Genomic DNA, 22688 nt, shown 5'->3' with positions numbered 1-22688 from the left:
GAAGGGTACCAAAAGCAATGCAGAGCTCTTTCTGTCTAGGCTTGAGAGCTTTCAAAGATGAACCCCCATCATAAGTGAGGGCACTTTGTGATAACAGCAGGGAGGAATTCCTGCAGCCTCACTTCTGTGTACTCTCCTCCATGCTAGAAAACAATGTGTTAGCTTAACGGATTTATCCATTATTCACAGGAATGAAAGATCCCAAGGCTTTGAGACATTCTGTTCATGCTGGAGGTTTTCTGTGAGCTTTGCAGAAGAGCTGCATTAATAGGGTTCTGTCTATTGATGCTGAGAGCTGTAGGTGTGTACAGTCCTGGTTAATCAGTTAACTGGTTAACAGACAAAAGCAGGATCTGGGCTGGGGAGAGCTCACAGGGCTGGCTCTGCTGCAAACTCCCAGCTCCAAGCTCTGCCAGAGCAGCCCGTGTCCCAGTGGGCCCCTTGCGGGGCCTGAGCATCCCCTTGCATATCCCTAGAGAGCAGTACCTAAAAGGTTGAAATTATTCGGATCCAGTGTTCCAATACTATTGCATTGCAGCCATGTGGACAATTGCTATTGAGTTGAGTATCGGGCCTTGGTTCACTTGGCCATTGAGGGGGCATTCGTGTGCAGTCAGGCAATTCAGAGAGCAAACGCCCTTTTGGATATTTTTCCTATATTTCCAGTTGTCTGGGTGAACTCTGCTTTCAAGTGTTGGAGTGTTTGGGTAAAATTTGCTGTTCTGGAGCAGGGTAAAGGTGTGGAACTTTTCATATGCTTCCCTGTTTAAGCGTAGGACTGAAAACAGGGTTCAGTTAGGCACCGTGCAGGCAGGTGTTATGCTGGGCAAACTTGCCAGGCACAACTGTGCTGCTGTATCTCACTCGATTCTGTCCCTCAAGCTCTGCTGCTCTTTCCATCCTGAGCCTCTCTGGTGAAGTGTCTGTCTGTCATGTTAAGCTGTGCAGTTGTTTTGCAGTATGAACAAATGTCCACTAGGGACTAGGATGAAACAGATGTATTTTCATTTATGACCTAAAAGCTGTGATTTGAACTCTGGCCTTTAGAGGTGAAACCTTAGTATATTAACCCCTCTTGGCATCAATACACCATTTTAACCAGAGGATGGGAGGAGGAAAGATGATGCTTCACTGAAATATCAATTGTGTGTAGAGTGTTTGAGAAGGTGCTGCTAGTAGTTCAAAATCTTTATCATTTGGCAGATAAAGGATGTTGCTTTGCTTTGGATTATAGATATTTCAGCCTGTGTAGCTGTTTATCGTTCTTGTCCTCTGGATTCTGTCTTGTAACCTAAATACTTCCTTAGTGTCGTTAGAGCCCTGTGTGGGGGGGACAGTTTGTATCTGCATCCAGTCCAGGACCTGGAAACATGACTGTGGACATCTGTGGATTTTCAGGGCTCTACAAGCAGTTGAAGCATCTTTATGTTTCCCCAAAAATGCTCTTGTGCATCAGGCTAATGGATATGCATTGATTACTCTAATAGAATGACTTGTATTCTCAGGAAAAGCTAAACTTTTCCAGTTCCTCTATTTTATGTAATTTTTAGGTTCTTTATAAATCATGAAAGAGTTTGCCTGTTCAGATTGTCAGCAATATCTGATGGTGTGCTTTTCAATGCAGCAATATTTTCCATAATTCTTCATATTTTTACAACTGCTTTAGGAAAGTGGGTGCCAGATGTTCCCTTAACAAAATATTTTTTCCTTCATCATGTGTATGCACTGGCTCATTATGTGCCTGGGCTACAGATGTCCCCTTCTCCCCCCCCCCCCCCAAATGGGACTTGTTCATTCTGCAGTTCAGATATTACTTAAACTGTGCAAAGATATCTGTGTAGTCAATGTGTGGGGTTGATGAGGAAGAGATTGGAGCTTTGTCTCTCTTGCTTTTAGTTGCTACAGTAAATTACTAATATACTTGAAGACTGAAACAATGATGCTATCATTTACAAGAATAAACAACATCAGAGGAAAAATAATGGCTTCAAATGGCAACATTTAAAGTTGCCACATCAAAAACTTCATTTGCTTAAAGCAGGCATGTCCAAAGTCAGGCCCGCGGGCCAATTGCGGCCCGTGTTCCGGTTTAATATGGCCCCACAGGTAATTTGGCAATATCTATCTTTTAAGGCCCCCAACGAATCCATATGTATTGAGATGAATACATTGTAAAATCTCAGTTAATGTCAGTTGGTCTAAATCAGTTATAAATATATTTGGACACAACATGTATACTTGGTGTTATGTTCCTGTTCATATTTTTTGAACTTAAAAGTTGACAGACAACCTTTATTACCAATAATATGTAATGTACTTTACAATGTTCCTGACATATATTTCAGCTTCCTGGATTTTTTTTTCATCTGGCCTTCAGATATGAAAGGCAGAGTGATTTAACACCTGTTTAGATTTGTGATCCATGTGACGAAATGAAAAGTATGTCGTTTGCAATAAACTTTGCATAAAATAGTTAATTTGCATTTAATTTTAATGGTTCAAAGAATGTCAGGCAAAATGGTCGGGCCTCACGCATGTTCACTTCATCAAATCTGGCCCTCTTTGAAAAAAGTTTGGACTCCCCTGGCTTAAAGTAACTTAGTTGTTGGGATTTTTAAGATACAGGTTTCAGCTTTAAGCAGAATGTTCATTTTGACTTTCAGGAAGCGGTTCAGACCGGCTGTGCAACATGTTCTTGTGCTTTGTCTACACTTACCACTGTGGGGATCAATCTCCCAGGGGTTGAAACTCACTAAATCCACTGCTGATCGCGAAGGATGTAAAATCTTGTCTAATCATATTGGTTAACTGGTTAACCAATCTGCTCTCTGCTCTACTGGAACACCTGCCTCCCCCTCCCCATCCTCAGGCAAGGGGTTCTCCAGTCAGGATACCGGAGCAGTCCCTGCTTGCGTTGCACCCTGGACAGAGACTGCTTGGATTGGGACTCTGGAGCAGCCCCTGCCTGTAGCAGAGGCTGTTCTAGCATCTTGGCCAGAACAGTCCCTCCTGCTGGACACCCAGGCTTGTTGCAAGCAGGGCTGTGCTGGAGCAGCCTCTATCCGTGGCAGGCCCCCCACAGGCTGGAGCAGTCCCCTACTCACAGCAGGCAGGGGGCTGCTTCAGTCTTCCCCCTTCCCCTCCGCGCCTCCCTCCCCCCGCCCCCAGTTAACCTTAACCATTAGGCCTCATCCATTAAAGGTGAAGCTTACTAGTTATCTGGTTAAACCTTCACATCATTACTCTTCTCACTCCAGTGAAGTACCGGAGTCAAGAGGAGAGTTTCTCCCATTGACTGCCCACAGTGGGGACACCGTAGTAAGTCGACCTAAGCTACATTGACTCCAGCAGTGCTGTTCATGTAGGTGGAGTTGTGTATCTTAGTTCAATATTGCCCCGCTGTAGACCTGGGCTGAGATTTATATTGTCTCTGGGAGCTAGAGGATAACTTAGAGTATCATTCTTTAACTGCAATGACAACTTAGTGAACATGCTGCTAAGGGACTAGCGAAGTCTCCAGTAGGCTAAGCTAATATATTTATGAAAATGTTTAGAAGTGTTGTCCTAATTGCGACTTGTCAGGAAGGCTTACCACTGACCTCTGTGCATGTAGTGACAAAATAACTTTGTTCTGATTCTGGAACATTACTATGGCAGGTGATTTAACTTTTTGTGATTCAAACAGTGATGTAAGAGTGTGTTCTGTATGGTTAGTGGGTGGGGTTTTTTGTGTGTAACTGAGTCATAATAGGAGTGCTACTATTTCTGTTTAATAACAAATTATTTGTAGAAATTAACTCTGAACTGAAACTAGTTATAGGAGCAATTAGGAACATACTGTAAAAAAATCACACTTTTTTTTTTTTCTGTGGGGACCTAAAATGTATAACAGTAGCTATGGAGACTGAATTTCTTTGCCACTGTGAAAATAAGCAATGTTTCTTGAAAGTCAATTCAGCCAGACAGCTTGCTCTGTGATAGATAGCGAGTACAGCTCTTCCACTAGAAAGCAGTAAGACAGCAATCCCATGTTCTGTTCATATTTTTGCTAACTCTTGCAGAACTGGCATTCAGACATCAGTTGATGCAGTACTTTGAAAAGGGTTGTTTTTAAGTGTCTGAGAGCTGCTTCTGGTAATCTTCCCTAATGTTTTCAAAGTCCCAAGTGACTATACAGAACATAAACAGAGGATTCAGAGGGGTAGCCCAGTTAGTCCGTAACTTGAAACACTTAAAAAACAATGATGTGCAGTTAAATGATCTATATAGAGCATTCTTAAAACTGAAATACCCACCTGGAGAAGTGGGGGAAAAACAGATCGACAGAGCCAGAAGAGTACCCAGACATGAACTACTTCAAGACGGGCCAAGAAGAGAGAACAACAGAATTCCATAACTTAAATCCCTCCAACGCATTATCAACAATCTATAACCTATTCTGGAAAATGACTCCTCACTCTCTCAGGCCTTGGGGAAAAGGCCAGTCCTCGCTTACAGACAACCCCTCAACCTCAAACAAAATTCTTTCCAGCAACCATGCAACACACCTCCATCATTATCATCCAGGAACCCACCCCTGCAATCAGCTCTGGTGCCAACTCTGCCTACACAAGTGATTTCATCACTGGACTCAACCACATCAGCCACTATGAGACACGAAAAGACATTCTTCTACTCTACGCTGAGCTGATTAAGCATCAGTTGGAGTATTGTGTCCAGTTCTGGGCACCACATTTCAAGAAAGACGTGGAGAAATTGGAGAAGGTCCAGAGAAGAGCAACAAGCATGATTAAGAGTCTAGGGAATGTGACCTATGAGGAAAGACTGAAAGGATTGGGCTTGTTTACTTTGGAAAGGAGAAAACTGAGAGGGGACATGATAGCGGTTTTCAGTATCTAAAAGGGTGTCACGAGGAGGAGGGAGAAAAATTGTTCTCCTTGGCCTCTGAGGATAGGATAAGAAGCAATGGGCTTAAACTGCAGCAAGGGAGGCTTAGGTTGGACATTAGGAAAAACTTCCTAACTGTCAGGGTGGTTAAACACTGGAATAAATTGCCTAGGGAGGTTGTGGACTCGCTATCTCTGGAGATATTTAAGAGCAGGTTAGATAGACATCTGTCAGAGATGGTCTAAACCAGTGGTTCCCAAACTTTTCGGCATCACGCCCTTTTTGATTTTTGAGAAACCCTTACGTCCTCTCCCTCTTCCCGGTCCCCGAGGCAAAAAATAGCAGCAAAATTTGTGTGTGGGGGGGAGGGGGGGAGAAGGAACTAATTCCCAGGACCAATGTGTTTGTGTTTTTTTTTTATATATATATATATATATATATATATATATATATATATATATATATATATAAAAAAATATATATATATAAAAAAGGTGATGGTACTCCAGGGGAAAAGTTGTTGACCCCTTCCCCCCAAAAAGTTGCCCTTTTAAGAGCAGAGCAGGCATTGCCCTTTTAAGGTAGCCATTTTGAATTCTGCCCGGGATGCTCCATTCTCCCCCCAACTAGCCCAAGCTGCGTGTGTTCCAGCAGACACCCAAGGCAGGAAAAACAGAAAATACCAGCCATTTCACATGGTATTTTCTGAATTTTTTTTACCGGACGGACTGGGCTCTTTTATGGGGAGGGATTTATGGGCCGGGCTAGGTCACCTCAGGTCTGCCGCTTCCCCCCCCCCCCCCAAGAATTTCTTCACGTGCATTCCCCCCCCCCCCTCCGTTTGGGAACCTATGATTTAGATGGTACTGGGTCCTGCCATGAGGGCAGGAGAATGGACTCGCTGACCTCTCGACGTCCCTTCCAGTTCTAGTGTTCTGTGATCAGAGGCTCGTTTAACTGCACATCCACTAATGTGATCTATGCCAGCAACGCCCCTCTGCCATGTATATTGGCCAAAACTAGGAAAGGATTAATCGACACAAATCAGATATCCGAAAAGGCAACACGCAGAAACCTGTTGGAGAACACTTTAACCTGCCAAGGCACTCATTAATGGATCTCAAAGTCGCCCTGTTGTTTCAGGCCAATTCCACAAGCCAAAGACACAGAGAAGCGTTGGAACATAACTTCATTTACAAGTTTGGGACTCATCACAAAAGTATGAATTACCTGGATACCTACCTTCTGCATCCTAAAGACTTAACCAACCAAACAGGGGGTACGTAAGAACAATTTGTACCGTCTTTATCAGCTTCATGTAACATGAACGCTTTAATTCACTATTCTCCCCCCCCCCCCCCCCCTTTCTTCCCCTCTCCTGAAATAAACAGGAAATGGGAACTGGACTTTTAATATTCCATTCATCTGAAGAAGTGGGTTGTACCCACAAAAACTCATGATACCATCTACATGTTTTGTTAGTCTTTAAGGTGCTGCTAGACTATTCATTGTTTAAGTTTTTCTTATAAACAGAGGAGAAATTTTCCTTACCATATCAATTAAAATTTGCCCCACATTTATATATTTTAAAATTTTTGTTTATACAGCCATATGAACAATAAAGCAGAATGTTAATTTAAAAAAAAATCCATTGTAGTATTGTGATTGGAAATCAAATTTTGCAAGGTTAAGAGCCTCAAGGTGAAAGTGACTTTGCATTTAGGTGATCATGTTGGAGAAATGCAAAAGGTAAACAAGTGTAAATTCACCTAGAACATTTGGTTTAAAAATCTTCCACCGCTCTTTAAGATGGTATAATAAATAGCTAAAGAAATTAGTTCACACAGTGGTTGACAGTGCCCCTGGAATATATTACACACCAGTCCAAGCTTCATTCCACAAAGTCTTCTCTAAAAATTTATGAAATTTGTTAATTATTTCCATGTTCTGCTGCTTTGAACTTTGACCTAAAAACTTTGAACTGGCAAACACTTTACATACGCAGCTTAATATCCACTTGTACTGTCTCCTCCTGTTAGTTTGAGATCTTCCATACTGATTCGGATGCTTGAATATTTCCAAAGCTTATTGATTAATGCTATACACTACACACATTTCCCTCCCCCACTCTTGCCAGTACATTTTTAGCAGGCTGACTAGCAGCCCAGCTCAGTCCTGGCTTGCGACAGGTCTGGAACCTACCCCCACTGCAGCTCTGCATTTAAAGTGTATTAGAAGCTAGGCGGGCAGGCAGCCCGGCTCAGTCCCAGCTCTCACCAGGTCCAGTGAGGGAAGCTGTTTTTTAAACTCGCTCCCGCCTGGCACCCCACGCTGCAGCCTCTGATACTGAGGCAGCAGCATGGAGTGGCAGGGGCCTCCTCCAGAGTTGGGCCGGAGTGCACTGGCTGCCATCCCCGGGCGATATAGAATAGTTGACTAACTGATAAGAATTCATGAGGTTACTTGACTATTCAGTTAACTGATATTTAATATCCCCTAAACAGCGCAGAGTAGAACAGAAGAATGACGACTTGTGTATTGCTCACAACATTCCTGTTGATGCATCCCTGAATCACGTTTGCTTTTTTGCAGGTGTCACAATGCTGACTCATGTTTAGATTCTGGTCCACTATGACCCCCCTAGATTCCTTTCTGCAGTACTACTTCCTAGATAGTTGCTTCCCATGCTGTATGTGTAAAATAGATTGTTCCTTCCTCAGTGGAGTACTTTGCATTTGTCCTTATTAAACTTCATTCTATTTATCTCAGACAATTTCTTTCGTTTGTCCAGATCATTTTGAAAATTGAGCCCTTCAAGGAGACCTCCAGTAAAACTAAGGCAGACTTGATTTTATTTAATCTACAATGACAGTGAAAGAGTTCTAAGAGACTTTATATCATAAAGAAACAAGGGGAAACACATCCATTTCTTCCACTTTATAAGTCAACTTGAAGAACGATTTCTTTTCATCTCTGTATTATCTATTAATTTAGTAATCCCTTGTTCTCATTCTGAGCCAGCATAACGGGAGAAGCAGATCACTTTTTACTGGGGATATTACAATGCGTTTATGCGAGTAAACATGTAACTGCTAACATTTTCAGCATTTAGGAGTGTGGGAGAGGGGAGGTGCCCCGGTTCCTGCCTACCCCCACTTCTCCCTGTGCTGCTGCCTCTAAATCAGAGGCAGCAGTGCAGAGGGGTGGGGGGAAGAAGGGGCTGCATGTAACCATGCATGTTAATCAATGAGCCCAGGCTCATTAGTTAATTGTGTACATTGTTATGCTTTCACATCCCCATTTTTTGCTACACCCATGATAATCTTATCTGTTAAATCTCCCTAAACATACTCATTTCTGTGCAACATAACCTTATTTCTTTGCAGTCTCACTGTTCATGTCCTATTCCCTGTGTGTATCTCCTGGTTTTACCTACTTAGTTTATTAACACAAACAAGGGCTATTTTTAGTTCTGTCAGTGCTGTCAAATCCAAGCTGTAGCAGAGCTCCGTTTCCAGTTATGCATCACGCATCAGAACCTTGTTAGCAATTTTGTTGAACTGTCCAGAATCAGTTGGGAGGGAGGAGGGGCTGAGGCAGGCAAATGACTTGTTTTACCTAGTAAAACTGACCATGTATAGGTATCTCTTGGATTGTAGTAATACATTGGGCAACCTATGTAATCGATCACTAGACTGAACAGATTAAAGGATGGAATTTCTTAACTGCATATTCTGTATCTCATCAGCTTGTAGTGCCACATTGACTTGCGAGGGAACAAACCACTGTCCTCACTAGGGATGTAAATACCATTTAATCAGTCAACTGGTTGAATGTTAAGTTTGAGTAATCGCTTAAATGAGTGGGGAGCTGCTGCAGGAGGGTATATAGTGGAGGCTGCTCTGGCAGCACCTCTGTCCATGGGGGGGGGTCCCAGCAGGGAGTCAAGCATCCCCTTTTCACAGTGGTCTGGGACACATTTTAAATGTAGTAAGAGCCTGGCAGCTGACCAGTCCTGGCTCCAGCTGGCTTCAGGAGCTACCCTATCTGCAGTTCTGCAGAGCGGTCCAACTGCATAGTTGATACAATTTGTATCAACTACATGATTAGTCAGATAACTGCAATTTAACATCCTTAGTTTGATGTCCCGTCTTTCTAGTTTGTCTGCTTTGCCTCACTTTATGCTGACTCCTGCTGTGAAGGAGGGTTTGTGAGGTGGTAAGCATCTAGAGATCTGTGGAGATTACTAGCAGGGAAATCCAAACCTCAGCCTTCTGTTCCAGTAGCCAGAAATCTTCAGACCTGTTGTTAGCGTCCACTTTTTACATCTTAATGTTCAGTTGGGGTGGGAAGGCTACTTATGCATATATCCCTCCTCTCTAGATGTAGAAATAAATATTAACATTGCTGCCAGCTTCACTCTTGTAAAGGTTGGACCTCCCTGGTCTGGCACCCTCAGGACCTGATTGGGCCTGGATGAGGGGTTTTGTCAGACCAGGGGAGGTCGTTTCTGGCCCCACCCCCTGCTCTGCCACTCCACTGGGCTTCTTAGCTCTCCCTGCAGCCCAGCTGGGTAACACACCTAGCTTTCTACCCCTCCTGAACTTTCCCCAGGCAGTCCAGGTGGGTGCACTCTGGGATTCCTACCCCTTCCTCCACAGCTCAGTTGGGCCATGTGCTGGGCTTCTTGGCTCTCCCTGCAGCCCAGCTGGGCCATGTGCCAGCTCCCTTCACCCCTGCAGCAAGCCAGGTCTCTGATCCTAGAACTGGTCCTGCAGACCAGTGTCCCGGTTTATAGGTGCAACCTGTAGTAGCCCCTTCACATTGCAGTTCTATTGTCTTCTGTATTTGCAAACCCTCCACCCCCCATTTGATGTCATCCTCTGATTTAAACCTGGTTGAATTCTCCCCTCACCCCCCAAAAAAAGGCAAGGAGCAGCCAAAGGCACTTGGCGGCTTGTGTTTAGTTGATCAAAACAGTCTCAGGTATCAGGAGACTTTGGGAGCTGCCTTAGTTTTCTTTGGCAACCTTGCCAGCTGCTTAAACCATGTGAGCTGAAGTGCTTTGTGTAGCCAAACATTCCACTCACCTTGGAACCTTCAGGACAAGTCTGAGGACTGATTAAATCGGTGCTGCAAATGAGTGCTCTTTGGGAGCCAACTACATACAGGTGGCCCCTGACTTGCAACGTTATCAGTTCCTGGGAAGAGTTGCAAGTCGAGGGCATCGTAACTTGGACCCTCATTTATGATGGGCGTTGTTCGCTGTCATAAATATGGGCTGAGGATGTATGTTGTGGGTTTTCGGCCCCTTCCACACTTACAGAAATTGTTATAAGTGCGGGTGGTCGCAACTTGGTCAGTCACATCTCAAGAGTTTCCTGTAGTCCTAGAGAAGTTGATAAAGGAGTGCAGGACTGCAGTGACACTGAAATCTATTCCAAAGCATGGCAGCCTTTCCTCTTATTCGTTCAGTGTGAGACCCTGTGCTCAAGGGGGAGACTGTTTGTTATATGCATGTAATTTAATACATAATAAGGCTGTCCTCGGAGGGGGGCAGGGCCCAGGACAACCCCCTCCTCTGCTTGGCCCCTGTCCTACCCCCACTCTGCCTCTTCTCTCCCAGCTCTTGACCCCTCCTCTTCTGAACAACACCAGTGGAGTGGGGCCAGTAGCACTGCCACCACGCCCCGGGTCCATCTGAAGCATGGAGCAGCAACCACCTGAATCTGGCCAATAACGGAACAGCTCTATCGCAAATGTGCACAATGAAGGCTGATCAGCTACATCAGACCTTGAGTCTTTGCTACAGAAAGTCACAAATAGCACGTGGTTCTCTTAATGACTGTGGCGTCAGTATCCTTAAAAAAAAAAAAAAAAAAAGGTTTCCCCTCATTTGTTGGCATCTCTGTGCATGCACTGTGGCCTGACACACCATCAAGTTCCTTACAGGACAAACGAGAAATGAATATGCACTGATTAATCAAGTGGAAACAAAGCTGGTGTCGCAAGGAGGACGAGAATGGCTCTGCTCTAAGCATGAATCCATGATACCCATATGTGTAGCAGTATAATATACACCAAACGAGATCATTTTTGATAAGAGGTATAAAAACTCTCTGGCAGGACCATAGTGAGTGCATATCAACAGTGAGCCAGCCTAAAGCTGATAGTTATATTATGGAATATACGTAGTCAGACAGCTTTAAAACCAGGAATTGAAAAAGGAGACTTTGGCCTAGTGTGTAGTGGGAGAACACAAGGCATGTGAAAGCATGTCACTTGATATTCACAGTGAACAAGGCAAATCTCTGTCATTACCTTTTGTGTGTGTTCACTGCTTCATACTTGTAAATTGTCAGGGCTGAGTTTCAGGTAAAATGTTACACACTTGAACTTTGATCTGGCAATCCTGGAAAACAAGGTAAAAATTTTGTTGGGCCAGTGAAGGCACTACGGGTCTGGGTGTTGGAGGTGGGGGTGGGGTGCTGCCTGTGGCTCCGTGCCCCGCACTGCTCCCAGACTCTGCTGTGGGAGTGGCAGGGAGAAGCCTCAGGGGAAGCAGTTCGGCATGCTGCTGTTCCCCCCCAGCTGTGGGGTAGAGGAAGTGGCAGTGTGCAGACCCGCTGCCTCCTCAGTAACATGGACACTCGTGGATTAGGGACATCCAGAGTAGGGATAGTCAAACGTACTATTTCTGTAGTCTCAGAGGGGTAGCCATGTTGGTCTGTAACCTAAAAAAACTTTAAAAAGGAGTGGTCCTGAAGCACCTTAGAGCAGAGGTGGGCAATAATTTTTGGTGGGGGCCACTCCCCAAGACTTTGGAAAGTGGTCAAGAGCCACACTTCTCTGTGAATGAGGTGTGGGGTCTAGGATGGTGCAGAAGGGCACACAGGCTAAAGGACTGGGGTGCATGAGATGGTGAGGCCTGAGAGGGAGTTTGGGTGAAGGTGCTGGTTATGACCTAGGGCAGGGGATTTGGGTGCAGGGTCTGGGAGGGGGTCAGGATGCAGGAGAGGAGTCTGGCCTAGGGCAGGGGTGTAGGAAGGAGTACACAATTCTCTCTGGGAGGGAATTGTGACCTGGGGCATGGCAGTGCAGAGGGTTTGGATGGTGACCTGGGGGAGGGAATCGGGGTGTGGGAGGTACGGGGTACCAGAGGCACGTTTTGGCTGGGAGGTGCTTACCTAAGCATCCCCCAGCCAGCATTCCTGAAGCATCCTCATGGCACGCCTGGGTTCCCTGCCTGATGCAGCCCCAGACTGCTTAAAACTGCAGGCTGTTCTCTCTCTCTGGCTCTCAACTCTGAGAGGGGGAGAGGGTTACACTGCTCTCCTCCCCCATGCCAATCTCTCTCAGCTCCTATTGATGGGTTGTTTCTGGCCAAGAGCAGCTGGGAATTGGGCTGGGGTTGGGGACACCACACAAAGCCTCCCCTTCCCTCCAGAGCAGGGAATCACACGACATAGCCCTGTGCTTAAAACAGCAGCTGCTGCGTGCCTAAGGGTCCTGGCTGGATGTCTGGGGGCTAGATCCGGTGGCTGCGAGGAGGTATCTTGCCTACCCCATATATATTAGTATCATGCGCTTTCATGAGCACAGCCCGCTTCTTCAGATGAATGGCGCAAGAGGCTGCATATAAATGTAAATTTTGTGTTAGTCTCTAAGGTGGTACAGGACCACTCATTTAAGTTTGTGTTTTGTTGGTATTTTTTACTATTTCTGTAGTGTCCTCCGTCAGACTAGTGAGTATCTCAAAGTCCTGTACAAATTAAATATCTCCTCAACCCACAGGAGACAGTAAAGTATTATCTCAATTTTTTTTCTATAATTGTCACATGCGATGTTTTACAGAGAAGTCCATGGTAGAGAGTTGCGAATAGCTGACTCAGTAGGTAGCATCCTTACCTGGTCGGTATTGAACCAGTGCTCCACTGTGATGCCATGGACAAAGTTCCTAAGATTAGAGCCTCTCTTTTCAGACGAGAACAGTAGTGTAATGTGTGCTAGCCTGTGCGTTCTAGCCAGGTTCCACACAGGCAATTCTTTTCTGCCATCTTCTCTTCTTCCTGCTGTTTGATGGGGATGGCACTATGTTCATTTTTTCTTGTCCTGTTTTAACAATGCACAGCAACACTGAACAGCTCCCACATTACATTCTGGTGGTAGCTGCTGTGGGATTGGTTTCTTTGCATATGTGTAGTTAGTAAAGCATTCTGTGATCTTTCTGGATGAAAGGTGGAATGTATAAGTGCAGAAGGATGATGATTGGGTGGCTTGGAGTGCATAGTTGTTGTACTATATGAAATCCAAGCCTTGTTTAAGAGCTTGAAAAAGCAGACATTCCTACACTGGGTAGGAGTTAGGCAGTGGTGAAATTGAACTGTATTTCACATTTTTAATAGGGGTGCACTGTGCTCAGGAATGACAGGGCATAAAATATAGCGTGGGGATGACTAACCCAATGTATACACCTTTTCAAGAACATAGCTCAAGGTTTATATTGATGTAACGATCTTCTTACACTTTTTTAAAACTGATGCAACAGTTTGTGCTTGCTGGCCCAACGGATGACCTTTGAACACATTATCCAATAGTATTGCTACTTTTCTTCATGTGTTGTGACATCAGCAATGCTGTCAATCCCTCAAGTATTAGTAGTATGCTCATCATTGTAGCATTCAGATGCTGTTTTGAAACCAGCCCTCATTCAGTTCCTACCCCACTACACTATGAGGCAGGAGACAGCAGAGCACTTCAGCTGTTGAAGAAAAAGGACTTTCTTCATCACCTCTGACAGGTTAATATTTTTAGTGTTAGACTCACAAAAATGGAAGGGTTGTACTTCTGGTGTTTCAACTGGGTGGTGATGGTCTGGCGTCCTTCACAGGGCACCTGCATAACACATAAGGACACTGGGCATACTAGCATAGCTTAATAAAATAAGCTACTTTAGGAAATAGACATCAAGTGATTTACCTGTTTCAAAAAGTAAGGGAGTTCCCCAGCAAGAATAACTGACTCTGGTTAGGAAGGTTATGTGAGCTTTAAGGCTGGAGTTGATTTATCATTATGTTTGAAAATGCAGAACAAAGTTATTGATTAGTTGTTTGCCAAGCTGCTTTTATTTTTAGTGTGGATGCAAAGACATCCAGATACACAAAGCACATAGTTGGATTCATGCCACTGGAGGGGCAAGGGATCAGGTGGTTTTGTAACTGATTAGTTGCATCATTTATCTTTAGAAAGAGCTTTTTTTTTTTCTGGTTAAAATATTCCTGGTCCCACGAGGGTGTAATGCAGGACTGAGTATTGCAGTAGCATTAGGAATGAACTGTTCTGGAAATGGACTGTGTAAAAATGGGCCCCTTTTACTCAACAGATCTGCTTCCTATGTGTATTTTTTTGTTGGAGCTGCTGACTTCACTGACAAACAAGCTTTGGCTGCTTTGTACTCTTGTTGCCCGCAATGTGAGCTGCTAAGGCATCAGCAACAGAATTGAGTGTTTGGATGATGCTTCCAGCTAACCAGTCATCAGTGGAGGTTTGCTCTTTTCCAGAGTAGCCTCTGTCCATGGGCAGCCAGGATGCCCCAGGCAGTGCTGGAGCTGGCAGCCAGCCCCAGTGTGGGACTGGGGGGTGGGAGCCCCGTGGGCTGTGGGGCTGCTCCAGCTGAGTTGGAGTGGTCCCCAGCCCGGATTCCACTTCAATTGGTTAACTGGTTAAATGTGAGTTTAATGTAACATTTAACTAGTTAACTGGGCTTTTACATCCCTAGTGGTGGTGATATAGATATTAGTCCCAAGATATTAGAATGACCAGCTGGGTGAGGTAGTATCTTCTGTCCAAGTTGGTCCAGGAAAAAGCTATTACTTCACTCACCTTGTGACAAGTATCAGAGGGGTAGCCATGTTTGTCTGTTTCTGCAGAAACAATGAGGAGTCCTGTACCACCTTAAAGACTAACAGATTTATTTGGGCATAAGCTTTTGTGGGCATCTGATGAAGACAAAATAAGTCTTTGCCCATGAAAACTTATGCCCAAATAAATCGGGCAGGGTGCGTCTACACAGCAGCGTTAGTTCTGAATAATGGGTGTTATTCCAAAATAACAATGCAAACATCAATGCAATAATTCTATTTCAAAATAAATTTGAAATAAGACACCTTGTTCTGACTTCTGTAAACCTCATTCCCTGAGGAATAATGCTTATTCCAAAATACTGCTCTTCCAAAATAGCTAGTGTGGATGCTCCACTGCTGCTATTTTGAAATAGCCTCTCCCCAGGCCATCAAACTAATTATTCCCCAGTGCCTCCTGGGGCTCTAAATTGAGGTAGCACATCCATATTAGGGAAGCCTACCTCAGACGAATTTTGAGGTTTCCCTGTAGTGTAGATGTGGTATTTTGAAATAAGCTATTTCAGAGTATTTCTTCCATAATAGCTTATTTTGAAATAAGAGTGCAATGTAGACTTACCCATAGTCTTTAAGGTGCTATAGAATGCCTCGTTCTAAACCAGTTTTTCAACCAGTGATACGAGTACCCTTAGTGGTACTCGAGACAAGTCTGGGGGGTACGTCAACACAACTGAAATTTGGAGAAAACTGAATTTTTGTGTTTTACAGTGCTTTATTATTTTTGTACTTTTTACACCCAAAAATGTCATTGTCCACCTGGCTACGATTAAGTTGTTTAAACAAATGTGTTGCAATGGTAGAAAAAAATTTTGTCTGAAAACTGTAGGTACTGGGGGTTCTTATAATTATCATTTTTAAAGGGGGTACTTTATTAAAAAAAAAAGTAGTGACAGAGCAGGGGTGATACAGCAGGTGAAAGAGCTTGATGGAAGGGGAAAGAGGCAGAGAGAGTCAGCAATCCTGGCTAATTAAGGGCAGCTGAGACAGGGTGGCTGCAAAATCAATTCAGGCCCAGGTAAAACTAATTGGGGCTGCCTGGAGGCCTATTTAAGAACTCACCCGTTGAGTGAGGGGGGAGAGAGCTGAGAAGGAGTGTGGAGAGAGCTGTGAAAGAATTTGGAGAGTGGAGGAGGAGTTTGGAGAGAGAAAGACATTGGAGGAGCCAAGAGAACTGCATCAACCTTGTTAAAGACTACAGGGAGACAATGAATCTCAAACCAAGGCGAGTGAGCCATATACTCTGACTCCTAGACTGTGGGACAGTGGGCTAAACAGGGGCCAGGAGCCCAGGAGTGGGACTGACCCTGCTACATGTGGTGCCAGAAGTGAGATATTTCGCTGCAGTGAGACCTTGCAGCGGACCCACCCAAGACAGACTAGGCCACTAGGCAGACTAGGGAGAAAAACAAAATGGAGGATGTAGTAAAGGCCCTCATACAAGCCACTGCAGCACAGCAAGAAGCTATCTGGGCTCAGATGTCTGCCCAGCAGGAGTCAGTACGACTACAGCTGGAAACTAACCAGCTGCTGATAAGCCAGGCTGCCCAAGATCGAGCCACCTTGCAGGAGGTAATAATGCAGATGAAGGCTCTGACCACTCAGGTGCATGGCTCAGATGGAGCACGGTCCCTGCGGACCAGCAGTTTCCTCCAGAAAATGACAAAGGAGGGCGATGTGGAGGCGTACCTCCTGGCATTTGAGAGGACAGCCCTTCAGGAAGGTTGCCCCAAGCCCAGTGGGCCAGCATCCTGGCCCCATTTCTGTGTGGTGAGGCCCAGAAGGCCTATTTCGACATGCCGGAGGAGGCTGCCACTGAGTATCCCCAGCTGAAGGCTGAGATCCTCGCCAGGTCGGGAGTAACCACTGCTATCAGAGCTCAAAGGTTCCATGAGTGGCAATATGGGAAGGGCAGAGCACCAAGGGCACAACTATTTGACCTGATCTACTTGGCCCTAAAATGGTTGCAGCCGGAGACCTACAGCCCGGAGAAGATTGTGGAAATTATTGTCCTGGACCGGTTTGAGGGACCTACCACCCGATCTGTGAGCCTGGGTCAGCCAGAATGAACCCTTCTCATATGACGACATGGTGGCCCTCATGGAAAGACAATTAATGACTAAAGGACTTTTGCAACCCCTCAGCAAAGCAGTCTGGAGAGACAAGATATTTGGACTAGCCCCAAAGGCCTGTGGCTCTAAACCCTCGAGTAAGACTTAGCCGGAGAAGAGGGAGACAGAAGAGCAGCCAGAGGCCGTAAATGGACTTGGGGACCAGGGGCAGGAAGGTCAGGGGTAAAACCCAGTAGCCCAAGAAATAGGGGGATGCCCTGGGAGGCCCCTGTAATCTCATAAATTTGGCAGGCATAGCAATGGTCCCCCATCTGTACACCCGACCTGTTAAGATGAATGGAATAGAGACCACGGCCTTGGTGGACTCAGGGAGCGTCGTTACATTGGTCTCTGGGCAGCTGATGGAACCAGACCAGCTGACCCATGCCAAGCGCACAGGGATCTCCTGTGTCCATGGAGATGTCAATTATTACCTTGTTGTCCCCGTACAAATAGAGATCCAGGGGAATGTCACAATGGTTGCAGTGGGGGTAGTTCCGAGGCTCCCATACCCAGTTGTGATTGGGTGGGACTTCCCTGGATTTAGTGACCTGCTCCCTACAACTGAGGGAAAGGAAGAGAGCCCCCTCCCAAGTTTTCATGAATTTTCCCAGGACCTATTTTCTGAGCTTGGGAAACCCCGGAAATCAAAGCAGAAAAGGAGGGCAGCCAAGAAACTGGGTACTTGAATTCTGACCCAGAACCTAAGGCAGGCCCTGGCCCGGGGGGAAACTGAGCCAACTGATAATGAAGCACTGAGAGAGGTAAACGAGCTGGAGGCTGGGCCTAGCTTAGCAGGGCCCCCTGGGATGAAAGAGGCTGAAGGTTCCCCAAAGCTCAGGCAGGTAGGGCCCTCGCTTGAAAATTTTGGACAGGACCAGGCCAACAACCCGCTGTATCAAAACATTCGTAGAGAGGTAGTTGAAGTAAACTGGATCCGTGTAGAAGGAAGGCTCAAGGGCCCTAGACCCTATTACATTATCAAGAGGGATCTACTATACTGAGTGCTGCCAGGCCCAGGACAGGAGGTGGAACAGCTCTTGGTGCCTCAGAATCACCGGCGAGCTGTGCTGGACCTAGCACACAGTCATTTATTTGGGGGGGGTCACCTAGGAGTTGAGAAGACCCTAGATCAGATTTTAGGAAGGTTCTACTGGCCTGGGGTATATATATGGAGGCTCGGCGTTATTGTGCCTCTTGCTCTGAATGCCAGCTTCATGGGCCCCAGCCACACTTGAGAGCCCCAATGATACCCCTATCTATTATTGAGGTCCCTTTTTAACGCATCGCTATGGACCTAGTGAGCCCATTAGAAAAGTCAGCCTGAGGACACCGGAACATATTAGTGGTCCTGGACTATTCCACCCAATACCCTGAGGCAGTACCCCTAAGAAATACCCATTCTAAGACAATAGCAAGGGAGTTAGCTCAAATCTTCTCGAGGGTGGGGATACCCAAGGAGATCCTAACCGATCAGGGTACTCCCTTTGTGCGTGTAAGTTAATGAAGGACCTGTGTGCACTACTCCACATATGGGCTCTGAGGACGTCAGTATACCACCCGCAGACGGATGGCCTCGTCCAGCGGTTCAATCGCACCTTCAAGGACATGATCCGGAAGGTAGTGAGTCGGGACAGGAGAGATTGGGATTACCTACTCCCATGCCTCATGTTTGCCATTCGAGAAGTACCACAGGCATCCACAGGTTTTTCCCCATTTGAACTGCTATGTGGGCAAAACCCCCGGGGCCTTCTAGACCTTGCCAAAGAGACCTGGGAGGAGCAGACAAACCATGGACACAATATTGTAGAGCACGTCCTGCAGATGAAGGACAGGATCGCGCGGATAACCCCCATTGTAAGAGAGCACCTAGAAAAAGCCCAGCAGGCCCAGCAAACCTACTACAACCGTCAGGCAATGGTCCGGAAATTCCAGGTGGGTGATCAGGTAGTGGTGCTGGTCCCTGTGCACATTATGAAGGAAATGAGGTTGCATTAAAAAAAAGAACACCACAGCTTGGCTCAGGTTTCAGGTTGAGTTTACAGGACTGGCAGTTAGAAAAAGCACCTCTGATATTGAACAATTGAGAGACAATAAACATGGGACCCCATGATGCTATTTTTATTGTTCACCTAGAACTGTATTTTAACATAAGGGGAAGCATTTATCTTTTTTTCAGCTTATAACAAGATGAGCTCTGCTGCTGTAGGGGACAACCGCTACAAATGTGATTTACCTTCCAGCATCTGTTACTCAAGTTTTACAAACACAAATGCCTGTACTTAGTGCTTAAATTCTTATGGGTGCCCTGCTGGTCCACAAGGCAGACCATGTGAGTGAATTTAAGGCATAAGTATGACACCATCCACCCTCCATCTTAAAGACTACTCAGAAAATTCTGCATTCTGATCAGGCCCCCTATTGATAATTCTAGGAACGTCATAAAATGGACAGCCCAGAGTTTCTGCCTGGAAACCCATTGCTCTCTGATACAAAAGCTTTGGCATGTCTCATTAAGAATGTAAGATCTCAGTTTTCTCTCTTGGCATATAAATCAACTCCGGCCGTAAAGCTCACTTAACCAGTTGACTGACTCATGAGACCTAGGATATACTGCAGTCATGGTGTGTGATTGCAGCTTGTGTAGACATCTTGAGCTAGCTTTAATCTAGCTATTTTAGGTACCTGGACTGTGGCAGCACTAGCTTTAGCTCAGGCTGTATATGTCAGCCAGAACACTGGATAGCTACTTGCAGGGCTAGATTGTGCTGAGGTGTACATAGCTGCAACATTGGTGCTAGATTAAAACTAGCTTGTGTATATTTACACAAGCTTTAGTCCCACTTTGTGACTGTAGTGTAGACATTACCTGTAGCTCCTAAGTCACTTTTACAAATAGTTTAGGTATTGTGGAGCACATTGCTCACAAGCTGCAAGTGCAATGCTGTTAATAGACTGCGGCTCTAGCAGTATTGTATGCACGTGTGTTTGGAGTTCCCTACTTCCCATGTACTGTGCACGGACATAATACAATTAGGGTTGCCAAGCATCCAGTATTGGCCCAGACAGTCCAGTATTTGCGGCTTCTGTCCGGTTTTAAAAAAAACAGAAAATATTGGATATGTAAAATATCTGGTGTATTCTGTTTTTCTCTGACAGAAGTCTGCTTGGGACATTCACCCCCTGCCATGTCTGGCGGGGAAAGCGGTGAGCGTGGGGATTTAGAGGCTCAGTGCCTCTTTCTTTTATGCCTTTTTTTTGCTCAACAACTTTGGTGCCCTGTTTTGTTTTTTTCCTCTCGACCAATTTTTTCCCCACCATGTTTGGTATTTTTTTTTTTAAAGTATCTGGCAACCCTAAACACAAGGTTGGCATAAGTTAGCATGTGTTGGAGAAGTGTTTGTCATTTAACTCTGTGTATAGTGTAGGTGGGGTTATTTAATAGTTTAGCTTCAATTGCCTTGAAATTTGAACTGCACATAGTTTGAATGGATTTCAAAGATTTCTGGATTCATTCTTTCTTCTGTGGTGTCCATGTCCCTTGGTAGCTACTTACAGCAGTGTATGGTACCTCATTTTACTACTGAGGCCTGTCTTTCTCTCTCTGTTTTGTTCTGGCAAATCTATTACTTGTCAGAGGATCTTGAACTATAATTTTGAAAGCCACTGTTCATCAGGCACTCTGTGGAGTGACTTTGAACTGGACGGTGAGGATCCTTTTTCCTTTCTTTGTTGGAAGCCCCACTGTGTCAAAACAGTATCTCCCAGTAAAGTGTTGGCCCTTAATACAAATCTAAACAGCAAGGGATGAAGTAGAAGAAAACTCGTAAGTTTAAAGGTGTTGTAGGGTGAGTTGACGCTGTCACTTAGCTTTCTAATGCAAAGCAGAAGCCTTTGGCTATGAGAAGGCGGAACAGTCACTAATGTTGTTAAAAGGGTGATATAGCATCTTCCTACGCTTTGATGTGTCCATTAGAAAGCTATTCAGTTTGTGGCCCTGTTGTAGTGGTGGAATGTTTTTGGCATAGTTGGGGATAAGGATAGCCTGTACTCAGGAGAGGTTCAGGCTTGAGGAGTAAGGGGCGTATGGTCAGGAAGGAAACCAGGATTGTGGTGCTTTGGCAGAGTTGTGTGTGTGCATATACACCGTGGTTGGGGGACTGGGAACCAGAATGGCAAAAGTGCAACTCAGGATTTGGTTGAGAAGCTTCCTGCGCTGGTGTTATCTTGAGTCATTGTAATCTATACCTCTTTTTTCCATTAATATTAAAAATCATGGTCTAAAACACAGGTGGGGAAGATACCTCTCATGGGCGGCATTTAGCCACCAAGGCACCTACTTCTGCCCTTGAACCCACAGGCACACAGCAGGCACTGTTTTAAGGGCAGGGCTGTGCCCTTTCACTCTGCTCTGGAGAGAGAGGGAGACTTTGTGTGATCTCCCCACCCCAGCTCAATCCTCAGCTCCTATTGGGCACTGGTTGGAAACAACCAGCCAATAAGAGCTGAGAGATTGACCTGGGGGAGAGGGGCAGAGTAAGCCTCTTCCCCTCTGGGAGCTGAGAGCCACATGGAGAGAACACCCTGCAGTAAGTAGTCTGGAGCTGCAGCAGGCAGGGAGCCCAGCCTGCTTTGGAGTGCTGTAGGGCTACTGGCTGGGAGATGCTTAGGTAAGTGCCTCCCAGCCAAAGCTTGCCCCCGGCACCCCATCCCCTCCCACACCCAACTCTCTCCCCCAGATCACTATCCAAACCCTCTGCACCAGGTTACAACTCCCTCCCCGGCTCTGTACCCCCTTCTGTACCTCTCCCCCAAGCCAGAATCCTCTCCTGCACCCCAATCCACTGACCCAGGTTACAATCCCCTCCTTCACCCAAACTCCCTTTCAGACCTCACACCATCTCCTGCACCCCAGTTCCTTAGCCCGTGCGCCCTTCTGCACCCAAACTCCATCGTAGACCCCCCCACTACCTCCACACAAAAATGCTGCCCCAGATCACTTTCCAAAATTTTTCAGTGGCCCCTCCATATCAAAAATTATTGCCCATCCATGGCCTAAAAGATTAAGAAACCTTCTGTGGCTGTTTCTGTAGAACAGCAGTTCTCAGACTCCATTGCCATGTGACCTCCTTTGGGCAACAAAAATTAGCACACAAGTCCAGGAGAGGGGCTGAAACGTGAGCTCTGCTGCCCTGCTGAGCTCTGCTGCCCAGGGGTGTGGGAAAATAAAGCTAGAGCCTGCAACCTGGGCCCCATTGCCCAGGGCAGAAGCCCTTGGGCTTCTGCCCCAGGCCCCAGAGAATTTAATGCCAGTGCTGGCAACTACATTACAATGGGGTCATGACCAATTTTCCCTCTAATTTTTTTCAATTCATGTGCAGAATATTTTTGTGCACTGAGGCATGTGCAGATGTGCACCACCAATAGAAATTGCTGCCAGCCCTGGGAGACTGGGCACTCTGCTAATCGGGTGAGCAACATTTCAATCTCTCCTGAGACTCCGCTTACCGGGAATACTGGTCGTGTCCCAGTTTGTGGTGTCTGCCCACAGTTTGAGAACCACTGGTATATTGTATTGTTGATGTTACTAGTTCCTGCTTTACTTGACCCCCCCCCCCTCCGTTACTGCAGAGAATGTAATGCTGTTTTCTTCTTTAACACAACAGAAAACATGCAAATGGCTTGCTGTGGGATGGAGACCATGAATGGAAGTGCTGCATGTGAAAAACGTTTTCATCTTTCCTTAGCCAGTTCCCAGATGGTGAATACATCT

At 45.7% G+C, this 22688-nt stretch overlaps 1 protein-coding gene across 8 annotated transcripts in view; it reads left to right on the top strand.

Moving 5' to 3' along the window:
- UBE2O (ubiquitin conjugating enzyme E2 O) overlaps window positions 1–22688 on the top strand; it is a 129410-nt gene that overhangs the window by 27460 nt on the left and 79262 nt on the right. For 2 of the 8 annotated variants that reach the window (XM_075903603.2, XM_075903601.2), the window contains exon 1: window positions 22311–22385. The exons of 2 other annotated variants lie outside the window; for them this stretch is intronic. In XM_075903603.2, coding sequence (XP_075759718.2) covers window positions 22326–22385 — 60 coding nt within the window. In that variant the 5' untranslated portion in view covers window positions 22311–22325. Of the gene's footprint in view, window positions 1–13344; window positions 13688–17441; window positions 18851–22310; window positions 22386–22688 lie in introns of those variants that run through there. 4 more of the 8 variants (XM_075903604.2, XM_025178157.3, XM_075903598.2 and 1 more) reach the window with 4 other exon arrangements.

Source organism: Pelodiscus sinensis, chromosome 20 (genome assembly GCF_052426305.1).
Source record: "Pelodiscus sinensis isolate ZL-2025 chromosome 20, ASM5242630v1, whole genome shotgun sequence".
Lineage (NCBI taxonomy): Eukaryota > Metazoa > Chordata > Testudines > Trionychidae > Pelodiscus > Pelodiscus sinensis.
Note: the sequence above shows the minus strand (reverse complement) of the source record. Positions and strands in the feature narration are given on the sequence as shown.